General features: G+C 32.3%; 2 protein-coding genes across 2 annotated transcripts; one reads left to right on the top strand and one right to left on the bottom strand.

Moving 5' to 3' along the window:
• Window positions 1-5659: 5659 nt before the first annotated feature.
• Window positions 5660-7441, top strand: LOC107026860 (ethylene-responsive transcription factor ERF061). Its single transcript, XM_015227966.2, has one exon. The coding sequence runs from the start codon at window positions 5943-5945 to the stop codon at window positions 6978-6980; it is 1038 nt and encodes a 345-aa protein (XP_015083452.1). The 5' UTR covers window positions 5660-5942; the 3' UTR covers window positions 6981-7441.
• Window positions 7442-10826: 3385 nt separating this feature from the next.
• LOC107029053 lies at window positions 10827-11935 on the bottom strand. Its single transcript, XM_015230349.2, has one exon. The coding sequence runs from the start codon at window positions 11900-11902 to the stop codon at window positions 11054-11056; it is 849 nt and encodes a 282-aa protein (XP_015085835.1). The 5' UTR covers window positions 11903-11935; the 3' UTR covers window positions 10827-11053.
• Between the last annotated feature and the right edge of the window lie 322 nt (window positions 11936-12257).

The following is a 12257-nucleotide window of genomic DNA, read 5'->3' as shown; positions in this document are numbered from 1 at the left end:
GAAGAATTTTATTCACTACATATTGCATGTGTAATTTAATTCTTTGGAAAATATACTAAATATGATATCCTATTCACCTTTTTGAGTATTTATATATAGATATAATATAAAGTTTTAATAATATAATTCTATTACTGTTTGATATGATATTATTAGAATGGATGCGTGTATTAGTAATATTGGATCAGGTCTCTCAATAAAATAATAGTGCGAAAAATAAATAACTTAAAGTAAATCAAGCACAAAAATTTTATGTGAAAATTTCCTTGCTCAAGGGAGGTAAAAATCACGAAATGTACTCACAGGATTTCAACCCAAACTCCATTTCACTCAAACAAAGCAAAGTTTCCGATTACAAATTCTTGCAACTTAAGAATTAAAACTCTTTAATCCCTTTCCCCTTACTATAGCAACTCGACTATAAAGGAAACTATGTAATCACTTTATTTTCCACTAATCCAGCTAACTCTAGTTGATCTAAACTTCAAGAATCCAAAAAAGGCTAACTCTAGCCACCAACTCAGATTTTGAAGATAAGAGCTTAAACAAGCAACCACCTCTGTTACACCCACAAATCAACTAACTCTAGTTGACAACTCTACCCAAGAAAACATCAAAACAATAATAAAACAATAATGTAAAGAAGTTTTCCGAAAACATAGATAACTCGACTAACTAACTATAATTAAACCGACTCAACCTAAAGACTTACAAGCAAGCAATCTACTATCCTTTATAACTTAAGAGTAGATTTACAATATAAGAAGAAAAGACACAAAGCTCAAAATACAACAAAGACGCACACTCCATCAGGTTTCATGTTGAGTATGAGCAGTGTTCTTCCTAGAAAATGAATTTTTCTTTGTAAGCTCACGAATTTTCAGAATTCAAAACTTTGTTTGCCATAACTCAAGTCTATCTTTTGAAAAGAGACTATTATTAGATGGACACAAACCTTTGGGACCAAACCATTAGCTGATCCTGCTGCTATGAAAAGATATGCACTAGTCATACCCGAATCGAGAGTTTGTGGCAGTTTTTACACAACTATCTTTTTAACTTTTTCACTTATGCAGTCTTTTCTCAATCAAATCCTTTTATAAATTTGAAAATTTGTTAAATTATCAAAACTTCAAATCAGATTAACCTAACATATATGAAATGATCATTAAGATCATAGAATTACATATTACGAATTCATAAACCTAGTTCATTCTCATATTGTGTAGCACACACATAAATTAAAATTAGAAAAAAATATATAAACACATAATAACCAAATTTTATATGTGATAAGCAAGATATCACAATCACATCATCATTTAAGATAATTAATTTTTTTTTTCAAATAAAGGATGAAAGTAGTGATGTGTCCATTTTGGGATTAGACCATTTTGGGGGACCAATTGAGCTGTCGTTTTAGCCGGTGTCAGCTCGCTGCTGTGCACCCATGTGGACTCAGTCACCCTAATACTTCCAAGACTCAACTTTTTGCATCAGTGGCCCCTCTTTAATTAATAACCCACTCTTTTAAACAACCACCTCTTACCCCCTACACCCACGTGTTAGGATCGAATTCACACACATTTGGTGAATGAAGAACACAAGAACTTTAGAGAGAAAGAGATGAGCGATCTAGAGAGAGAAAGAGAGAAATCAATATTTTGTGGTAACATCCCGTGAGTAAACTTCCACGGCGGTTGGGTATATATATTAATTATTCAGAGTATTTTTAGGTTACAGAGAATAAATAAAGAATAAATAATACAATCTAAAAAAACATTAATATATAACAGTGCATCAAATATTAATCAGACTCTACAACCTAACACCACCCCCAAAACCCAACACACACCTTGCACATTTCCTTTGTCATGTAAAAAAACAAAAACTTTTTTTTAAAAGCTACAATAGATAATATTATATTATTTAATAAAAATAATATATTCAATATATTCTTTCGTATAAAAAAGAATGAAATAGAAATTTTTTTTTAATAAATCATTTGTTTAAGAGAAGATGTTTTGAAATAATATGATTTAGAAGAAGGTAAAGTATTAGACCAAATCCATTGACTTCCTGTAAAAGTATACTTTCTTTTATTTTAAAATAAGTGAATCATTAAGGTATTGCATATGAAGGAAAATATTATATTCGCATCGAATATTTATACTAAGTCAATATATATATACACTATGTGTTTAAAATTTATAATTTATTTTGTTTAATCATAATTAATTGACATGTGATTTATTTTATTAAATTATATAATAACAAAAACTGCATTATTTGGTGTAAACACCCGATACGAATAAGAAAAAAATATAAAGGCATTACTTTTAAGCTCTATTCATTTTAATTATTGTGAAATTACTCTTTAGAATGACTAAAGATTGATCATCGTAAATTCATAACTGCTTGAAATACTAACTAAAAATTAAAGTTTCTTGAACTCACCGTACGAAAATACAAATGAAAGTTAAATATGAAAGAAAAACATAAATTAATTGGAACTCTAAAAAACATGGTAACATAAACTTATTCCCTCAATAACATTTCATAACAACTCTCAACAAGTGATTTTAGCCAATATTGCTTACATAAAATTGTGTGTATAGCCAGAAAACAAACAAAAGCAAAAAGTTTGAACATACATTGGTGAAGATAATCACCAAAAATATTTAAAAAGGAAAAAAGACAATAAAATCAAAAAGTTTGTGAAAAAACAAAAAATAAAAATACAAATTGTACGGTTCTAAATTTGACTTTAGAAGAGAAGTTAGGTCTGTATCACATTCAAATACACAGGAAAACTTTTTGGGCTATAAATGAAAATATATGTGGGCCCATATCTACAAAAGGCCATTCAATGAAAGATATGTGGGCCCACTGAACTTTATGTCTTTAATGAAATGAAATTTTTGGGCCCATTTTTTAACACCACTTATTTCATTTTTGGTCAATCATCCATACTACAAGAATTGGTCATCAAAAGCATAATTATTTGAATTTTTATTATTTGTTCTATAATTGTTTTAAGGGCACACAATCAAATGAGCTTAAATGAAAGTAATATGATCCATAAAAATGCAACTATTATCATTTATAAATTCTATGTAATCATATGTAAAATTTACACAATTATTCTATAACATAGCATAAGTAAGTTCATTAGGTTTTTGCATATATCATTATTGTTGTTTACTCGGTCATTATTGTATATCAAATTTAAAATCACTGTAAAAATCTTTAAACTTCAAATTTTAAATCCACCTCAAATTACACACAACATTATTCCACTCTCATCTCATGTAAATTCTAAGTTCACCTCAATCTGTGTACATGTTTTCTAATTTCTTATTTATATGTAGAGTAAAATCAAGAATAACTCGAAAACCCTTCAGGGTGTTTTATATTGTTTATAAATCGAATTTGAGACCTTTAAATGAAAAACCCCTAATAAAATTTCGTCTTCATCCTTTTAATGAGATACATCTAAATTGGTCGGATCAATAAATTTCAAAAACCGAAGGCATTATATATAGACAAAGCAAATTTCCCTGTCAGGATATAGGAGATATAAGGAAGAAAGAAGCTCAGCTGTTCAAAAAGTCCTCTTTGAGTTCTTATAAAACTTATTTTTCAAACTATGTACTCAATATACAGCCTGTTATGGGGTACACATTTTTCTCTTTAAGATATTTAAATTTCTTGTACAAGATTGTCTTCAATGCAAAACACATTTTTGTATTTTAACTTAATAATAGCTAAAGCTATGACTAAAAAAAATATGAATTTTTACTTTATATAGGATAATTTGTCTCATAGAGTATAAAAGATGAGATAAATTATCTCAAGGCAGTCAAATACATCCACACAGAGTTTTTGGTTGAAATATGACCTAAACTTAAAGTATATTCTTGTGTTATATAAGTGAACAAATACATCATTGAATTATTCAAAAAATCACAAGATTCATCAATCTGTTTATTTTTGAAAGACTCATGCCACCAATAAAAATTAGATGTGTCAACTCGAATGAATATACACATGGTTAAGCTAGTCATCAAGTTAAGTGATTTTTTTTTTAGAAATGGAGGATTTAAACCATATTTATACAAAATATATTTAAATTCTAAATATTCTTGTAAAAATATGACCAAATACTACTCCAACTTCAAATTTTCGAAAAAATAATTATTTATTTTATTTTCATAACTAAACGCCCATGTAATTTCACTAAATTTGCAACATTTCATACATTGTATAAAATGCAAATCGCATTGTATATAAAGTACATGTGCCCTAAATATTTTATTAAAGAAAATATCTAAATAATTGAACGTAATACTTATAAAATAATTTTTTTACATAATCTTTTTAACCATCGGAACCAACTGTATAAATATTTCAAAACTTATGTATTGTTGCAAGTCAATTTACTTGATGATGCAAAAAACATATAAACTGACAACACGCAAAATTTAAAATTCAAGAATGAAAGATTCATTTCCTATATTCTTTTTAGGTAATTTTGATCTTCTCGTCGTGGCAAGACATGACCAAATTATTTTATTTATTGGTTCTCTTAGTTTCTTAACAAAAATAGATTGAAGGATGATTCTTGTTATTTCTTGTATAGTATAAAGATGTTTTTGGCTCACTTAGATAATAAAATGATGTATATTAAATTTGAGTCATAATTGAGGGATGATATTAGCTAATAACTCTCTAAACAAACTATACCTTAAACCTCACACTAAGTAGGCGTTTGGCCATGCAATACCATATTCATGATATGGTATCTTGAGATGAAATCAGCGTTTGAACATGCGTTTTTACGCTAATTCCATCTCATAATTCCATACCATGAGATGTGATTTCATATTCTCCAAAAACCATGATATGGAATCATATGTGAATATCATATTATGATTTGAGATATTTTAATACAAAAATTGTTCCACAAGTTTATATTTTGTTAAAAACAACCCCACATTTATATCTACTAACCATTTATTTCACATGTAAATAGAATTTATAATTACATCATTACTTTTTAAATTTTATTATTTTCACCAACATAAATTTTTTTATTCTCAACAACATATAGTCACTTTAACTCACACTTCACGATTGTTGAGTAATAAAATGTTGAAAAGTTTGTGAAAGGTGTTCTATTTTTACTCAAATATACTGATGAGAAGTAAAAGTTAAGTTGAAACAGTTACTTAAGTGAAAAACAAATAGTAATAATTTATTATGCAATTTTATAATTTTTTGTTTATTTAAAGATTGAATAAACAGTTGAGACTATTTTAATAGTTTTTAGAACTTATGAATTTTTATGTTTATAAGAAAATATACAACACCGAAATTCCATATCACATGTCCAAACAAAACTTCAATTTTATCTCATTATTTCATATCATAATACCATATCAAAATTTTATATGATGATATCATATCGCATAGCTAAAACGGAGCCTAAACAACTCCATTAGTTATTGAACGTGTAATTCAGAGATTGTCAAAAGAGCTAAAAAGTAAAAAGGTAAATCATAAATGTTTAGCTTTTGAAAACAAAAAGTTAAAGCACCTTTAGAAGAAAGAGAAAAAAAGATCCTTTTTGTATTGTAGTTATAAATACAGCAAAGAGGAAACCAAACTTCCACACACACACACCATAGATATCAAACACAAAAAATCTTTTTCTTTTCCAAATCCAAACAGCCCCAAAATTTCCAATTTTTTCTTCCTCATATAAACCAAATCATCAAGAACAGATTCTTCAACTTTAAACACACCCTCAAATTTTCTTGGATCAGTGTATTATAAAAAATCTCAACAAAAGGGACAATTTTTTTTAGTACCCTTTTTTCCTTTTTGTGTTTTCTCTTTTCTCCTACATCACTTGTCTCTCTTGAGGAAATCAAGAAACTATGAGCAGAATTCAAGAAAACATGCCTTACACATATGATGAGGCTGCTCAAATTAGATCTTCTTTATCTCAAATCCTATTAACAAGTAGTACCAACACTTTAGACTCTATATTTTCTCATTACCAAGAACCAAAAGATCAAATGACTACAACTAGTCCTGTTCTTGAACCACTATGTTCTTCAGTCTATCTCAGACAAAAAGATTTGCTCCAAAAATTTTGGGAACAAAATAGGACAAATATCACAATTCCAACAACTTCCACACAAACCCAACTTCAAGAATCTTTATATTCACAAAAATTTTGGGAACAAAATAGAGCAAATGTGACAATTCCAACAACTTCCACGCAAACCCCACTTCAAGAATCATTATATTCACAAAGATATGTTAGTCCAAACAAGAAAAAGTTATATAGAGGAGTGAGACAGAGGCATTGGGGAAAATGGGTGGCTGAAATAAGACTTCCTCAGAAGAGAATGAGAGTTTGGCTTGGAACTTATGATAATGCTGAGGCTGCAGCTTATGCTTATGACAGAGCAGCCTGTAAACTTCGCGGGGAATATGCACGATTGAACTTTCCAAATCTACGCGATCCAAGTGAGTTGGGATTCGGAGATAGTGCAAAGATGAATGCTTTGAAGAATTCTGTGGATGCTAAGATTCAAGCTATTTGCCAGAAGGTTAAAAGGGGAAGAGCTAAAAAGGGTGGAAAGAAAATTGTTGAAAGTGAGAAGAAGGTTGCAAAAGATGTGAATTTGGATTCATCATCTTGTTCTTCTTCTTCATTGGTTGGTAGTGAAAGTTGGAGTCATAGTGATATGATTTCACAAAGTAGCTCTGATGACGGATTCTTGAATAGTGAGACTTGCTCTGTTCTTGGTGACTGTCCGATGGGGCCTGAGAACGATAACTGCTATATCACTAGCATCACACCTCAATTCGAAAGGCCTGTGCTGGAATCGGAGTTCGAAGATTATTCCTTAGCAACAATGCCTTCTTTTGATCCTGAGTTGATATGGGCAGTTCTGGCTAGCTAGAAGTAATTCCGACTTAGTCGGATTCATAATTTTAAGTTTATGAATTCCAATTACAATCCCTTTTTGTTGAGCAAAAAACTATAGGATCATACCAACCCCATAACTTCAGCTGTAGATACATACACCTTCCTGCTTACCCTCCACATGACTTGAATTTTTGAGTTCTTTGGAGTTACTTGTAAAATCCTATCTTGAAGATGTGCTAGAGACCATTTTTATATGACTTCTTTTGTTAAATTAATCAATTATCAGTCTCATGTTTCTAAATTTTCTCTATGGGATGAACAGAGATATTATAACCTGTTCATTCTGTATCAAATTCTGAAGGGTTTTAGACTTTTATCTTAATTCTAGTACTGATAAAGTTTAGCATCTTTTGAACCATATTGTAGAATGATCTTTCATAAGAAAGTTCATACCCCTTTTCATCATATCATCAATCTATCAATGATATTTCCCATCTCAAATTAGCTGAGGTAAGTTAAACACATCATATGTATATATGTTATTCTATTTGGTAAAACATCATATGTATATATGTTATTCTATTTGGTAAAATGTATTGATAGATACATGACATGTGTTCAAAGATATACTACTATCACTTAACCATCAACGTAACATGGGTTGTGAATATAGGTGTGGGAACTATGCCGAATTTAGCCAAATTATTGGATACTTCGATTACATCTAAGATCGAAAAGTATAATTGGGTATATGGTTTGATTTCTGGATTTGTGTGTACTAGTGATCGAATTTATGCACAAACGTGATCAACTCAACTAGCTCTCCGTGGTACAAGAGCATCCATAATATATATGAAAAGGAACTGATAAACTTCTAAGCAGACAAACTTTAAAACGTTATCAAATATCACATCAGAGAATGAGAGAAGTAACAGGTTTTATACTACAAGAGAACAAGAAGTTAACATGACAGACATGCTTCTGGGCCAATGTGTCATAGCCCAAAGACGAATACTAGAGCCCATTGGATCAACTGGGACAATACGTATCATAGGCTTGGTTTGCAACAAATAATATGTGTGTTGTGGAGAAATAGATAAATAGAGAGAATTGAGGTAGAGTAACAGTGAGTGTGGTCAAAGTACTACAATTGTCCTTACCTTCTTGGCAATTCTAGTTTCATGGCAGAATAAGGAGATTTAGTTTTTATTTTATTTCTTCCTCACTAATTTTTACTTTAGAAAAATGAATGCCCGGTTCAAGTACAAGATCAGGACAATGAGACATCCAACTCGTAATCGTAATGACTCAATTGAAAGAGCAAGAGCTCTACCAACAGAGCTCAGGGAAGCATGCATGGAGCAGTCAAATGCTTCATTTCTTATTCAAATTTAGAGCTACTCTAGACTACTCTAGGGGGTGGAATGTTTTTATACGATACAAACAATTTAATAACTATCTTTGTAGATAAATGTGCTCAGCCTTTATCCTTGTTGAATGTCTTCTTGATGTTGTACAAACAAGACATGGCAAAACTACAGGGAAAATTTTGTATATTACTCAGATGTAATAGTCACAAAATCTCCTCTACTTGACAAACAACTTGGTGAAATAAAAAGGAATAGAATAAGCAGTAGAAGATACACTTAGAGATACCATGACGCACCATTTTCAGTATTTCTCAAACGTCTTCTCAAACAAGAAGAAATTTTCAGTTTTTGACACAAAAATAGTTTACTCTGAAAGACAACTTCCAAGACTGATAAAAAGGGTGGTTTAATGGATTGGACAGTTTAGCATCTAACCTTTTATGGGCTGGTCTCTTGGACCTTGTGTTGGACTTTCAAAATGGGCTGGTACAATCATATGGGGTATTTGCTAAATGTAATCTGTGGGTTCACATGAATCCAGTAAAAATTCCATAAAACATCTATAAATATCTGACTGTGAGCAGAAGCAGATCCATGAATTAGGCTTATATATATAGTCTTTTTTTCTTTAAGGTCCTTAAAATTGAACCCAATATATTTTAAAAGTTGTCAATGCTTTACTGCAATATCAATGAATTTTTACATATGAATTTATGTCTGGAAGTATTGGGTGGGTTCAAATGAACTGGTAACTTAAAATCTTAGTATCAATGATATAAGGTCTCAAGACTTCTGCTTTCTCTGGGATTTGTCATTCCAATGTTAATCTTCATCACACCCCAGGACAGATGCAGACCTATCCCTAGGGTAAGAGTGCCACGTGCCCCCGATAACCTCAAAAAAGATATACGCATATATATGTAATTTGATTGGCACTCTCATTCACAAAGGTCAGATAGTTTCATTGATTGATATAGGGTGCACAAATGATCCTTAAGTGCCCAGAGCTGGATTCGATTCCCAATCCAACATCTTTTTGTAGCCACAGACCAGTACTGTGTTTGGTTTTATTTGCCCTAAATTTCTTACCATAAATAGGTTTTCCTTTTAGGAAAAGTTTTGAATTTACTATCCTTTTCTTGTAGGAAAAGGTTTAGGACTCTATAAATAGAGGAATGTTCCTTCTAACTTAATCAGCATTCACAATGTAGTTTTAAGGCTTTGAGAGTTTTGGTTAGAGGGAGAATTTATGGGTCACAAGCTTGATACGTTATCACTTGTGTGAACCTCCCATGCATTCCGAGTGAATTGGTTGAGGTTGTTTCCCTCTGTATTTTGTACTCTCATATTTATAGTGGATTGCTCATCTCCTTGGTGGACGTAGGTCGATTGACCGAACCACGTTAAATCTTTATGTCTTTTGGTATATTTCTCGTTGTCTTCTTACTCGTAGTCTTTCGAGGTTTGCTTTGCTAGCTTCCGCATTTACACCTGCTTAGTTTCGGTCCTAACATACTGCCCCCCACTACTCTCAAATTCTGAGTCCGCCTTTGTCCCGGGACCAAGAAAGTCTCCATTGGAGTTGCAACTCAAATCAGCCTATGGCCTTCCATCCTAGAGGTCACCAGCACCCAACAAACTGGTACATGATCTGCTATATTTTGAGAATCTTGTGATTTTTCTTACATTTGGGAAGTTAATGCTAGTATGATACCTCTCCGCAGTGAATTAATCAACTAAACCAAAATCGCAAATCAATTAAAATTGCCTTACAGGCAAGGGAAGAAATATTTTTGTACAGGGGAGTCATAATCACTGTATAGATAGGTCAAAATCTTCTTATATGTGTTTGGATATTTTTAAGTTGTTCTCCTTTGGCACTGATTATATATACTTCTTTACATTTTAATTCTACTAGGTGAAAATTTTGGTTCCCCCACTATTTAAAGGAATCCTCTTTGTTCATTGCAATTCATGATTCAATGAATTCATATTAAGGTAGTCATCAACTACAAACTATTTCTTTTACTTTATTCAGGTAGTTCAATCAAGATTTTTAAGAACTAGACCTATCAAGGCACAGAAAGCAGGCAAAACATATCCATTACAAGGATATCTCAATCTCCTCTTCTGCCCTACTTCATGTCAATCCTCTTTCCTTCCCAAAGAGCCGATCGGGACATGGCACTCAATACATCAACAAGTTCATTGCTTTCCTCTAGAAAATTATATTCAACAGCACCCGTTATTTAACTAACACCAGATTATGTAGCACGGAAGAGAGCAGGAAAGAGACAACGGTGATCATCCTTTGGAACCCAAGCATAACGATTACCGTTGGTATCCAAAGCTTAGGAATTTTATTCCAGCATAATTATATGTAATTATGTGACTTTACAGCTTACTGGTTCGAGCCGTGCAACATCACACCCCTTGGGTGTGTGGCCCTTCCCTAGATCCTGCTAGCACGGGATGTTTTATTCACAGGACTATTTTTACCAACAAAAAGATTCTGTAAAAGCCAAGATTTACAAATGTCTAGTACAATCATATGGCAACATATTACAAAACGTATATGATATAGTATAGAGTAATAAATTACTAGTATTATATTTTCTATTACATCTCACAAGGATGCAAGTTATTTACAACAACATCAAAACATATAGATACTTCTATAGTTCTTTTACACAACAACACAAAAGGCAAATATGCAGCATATCAAAGCAAAGATGCTTCAATCGAAGTAGTGATGCAAGAACTTACGAATACCTCTCATGAATCCGCCTTTCTTCTTTTCCCTCTTATGCCACTTATTCTCTTCCTTAGCTTTTTCTTCTTCTTCACCATTGTTATAATGAAAACGCTTCCTCAAATTCATTTCATAGTGTTTCACATAAAGCTTTGATCTTTTGTCAGACTCATCATGAGCATGGAATTGATTTTCATTTTTCGATTTAATTTCACCAAAATTACCTTGATTTTCACTATTGATCGAGATCTGCCTCTGTTCGTGATCATTGTCTTCGTTTTCGTCATGGTGACGGTGGTGATGAGGTAATTGATCCTTCAATTTCATTTCCCCAAAATTCTCGCGATCGTATAGGAACTTCCAGATCTTCTTATCATTGTACCGATGGTGGCGGAAACTGAACGGATCCGACGGAATCTGACGCACACCAATACGGTTCAGAAACTTATCAAAGTCAATGTTTCTCTTAGAAGGCAGTATCATATCATTACCATAAGGAATCTGTCGCTGTGATCCCGACTTCAGGTGGTGACATAGGCGGAACGGTAGTCTCGATCGGAGCCTGAATCTACGGTTGATCGGCCGGAATCTGACTAATGTAACCGGGACCGAATGGACGGAACGAGTGTTTTCGTGATCGGATTTGCTAGGGATGTTAACAGCAGGCACAGAATCATCTGATTCCGGTAGAGTATGAGGAAGTTCAGGGATGACAAGGTCATCTTCCGAAGGAAGTTTGAGGTGTGTGACGTCATTTTCCGGTTGAGTAAACGGAGTACGAGCAAGTGAAAGGTTGAAAAAGAGGAAAAGGACTGCAAAGAAGAGTTTCGCCATGGTGAAAAAGTTAAAATTGTTGAAACTAGATGAATCGAATTCGGTATATATAGGATGGGGTGAGGGGCAGTTCGGGCAGGTGGTGTAGAATAGAAAGAGAGGTTAATGGGGTAACGGGCAACTCGGTTACCACCACCACGTGGCTGGAAGTGAAATCACCCGCTAATATTTATCTAGTCTTTTAACTGAATGTTACATACACCAAATATAATTACTCTTTTAATAAAAATCTTTATTAAAATGTGTTTTTATTCTTAATAAGAAATTCGATAAAGTCGAATTTAATCAGACTTAAATATAGCAATATGTATCGTAGACCTTAAGTCTTCTTCCTCCTTTTTTGAACATTCCATCT

The sequence above is a fragment of the Solanum pennellii genome, chromosome 8, assembly GCF_001406875.1.
Source record: "Solanum pennellii chromosome 8, SPENNV200".
Lineage (NCBI taxonomy): Eukaryota > Viridiplantae > Streptophyta > Magnoliopsida > Solanales > Solanaceae > Solanum > Solanum pennellii.
Note: the sequence above shows the minus strand (reverse complement) of the source record. Positions and strands in the feature narration are given on the sequence as shown.

Bases quoted from the DNA above. Each gene is read 5' to 3' on its own strand.
- LOC107026860 (XM_015227966.2), top strand. From the start codon at position 5,943: ATGAGCAGAATTCAAGAAAACATGCCTTACACATATGATGAGGCTGCT.
- LOC107029053 (XM_015230349.2), bottom strand. From the start codon at position 11,902: ATGGCGAAACTCTTCTTTGCAGTCCTTTTCCTCTTTTTCAACCTTTCA.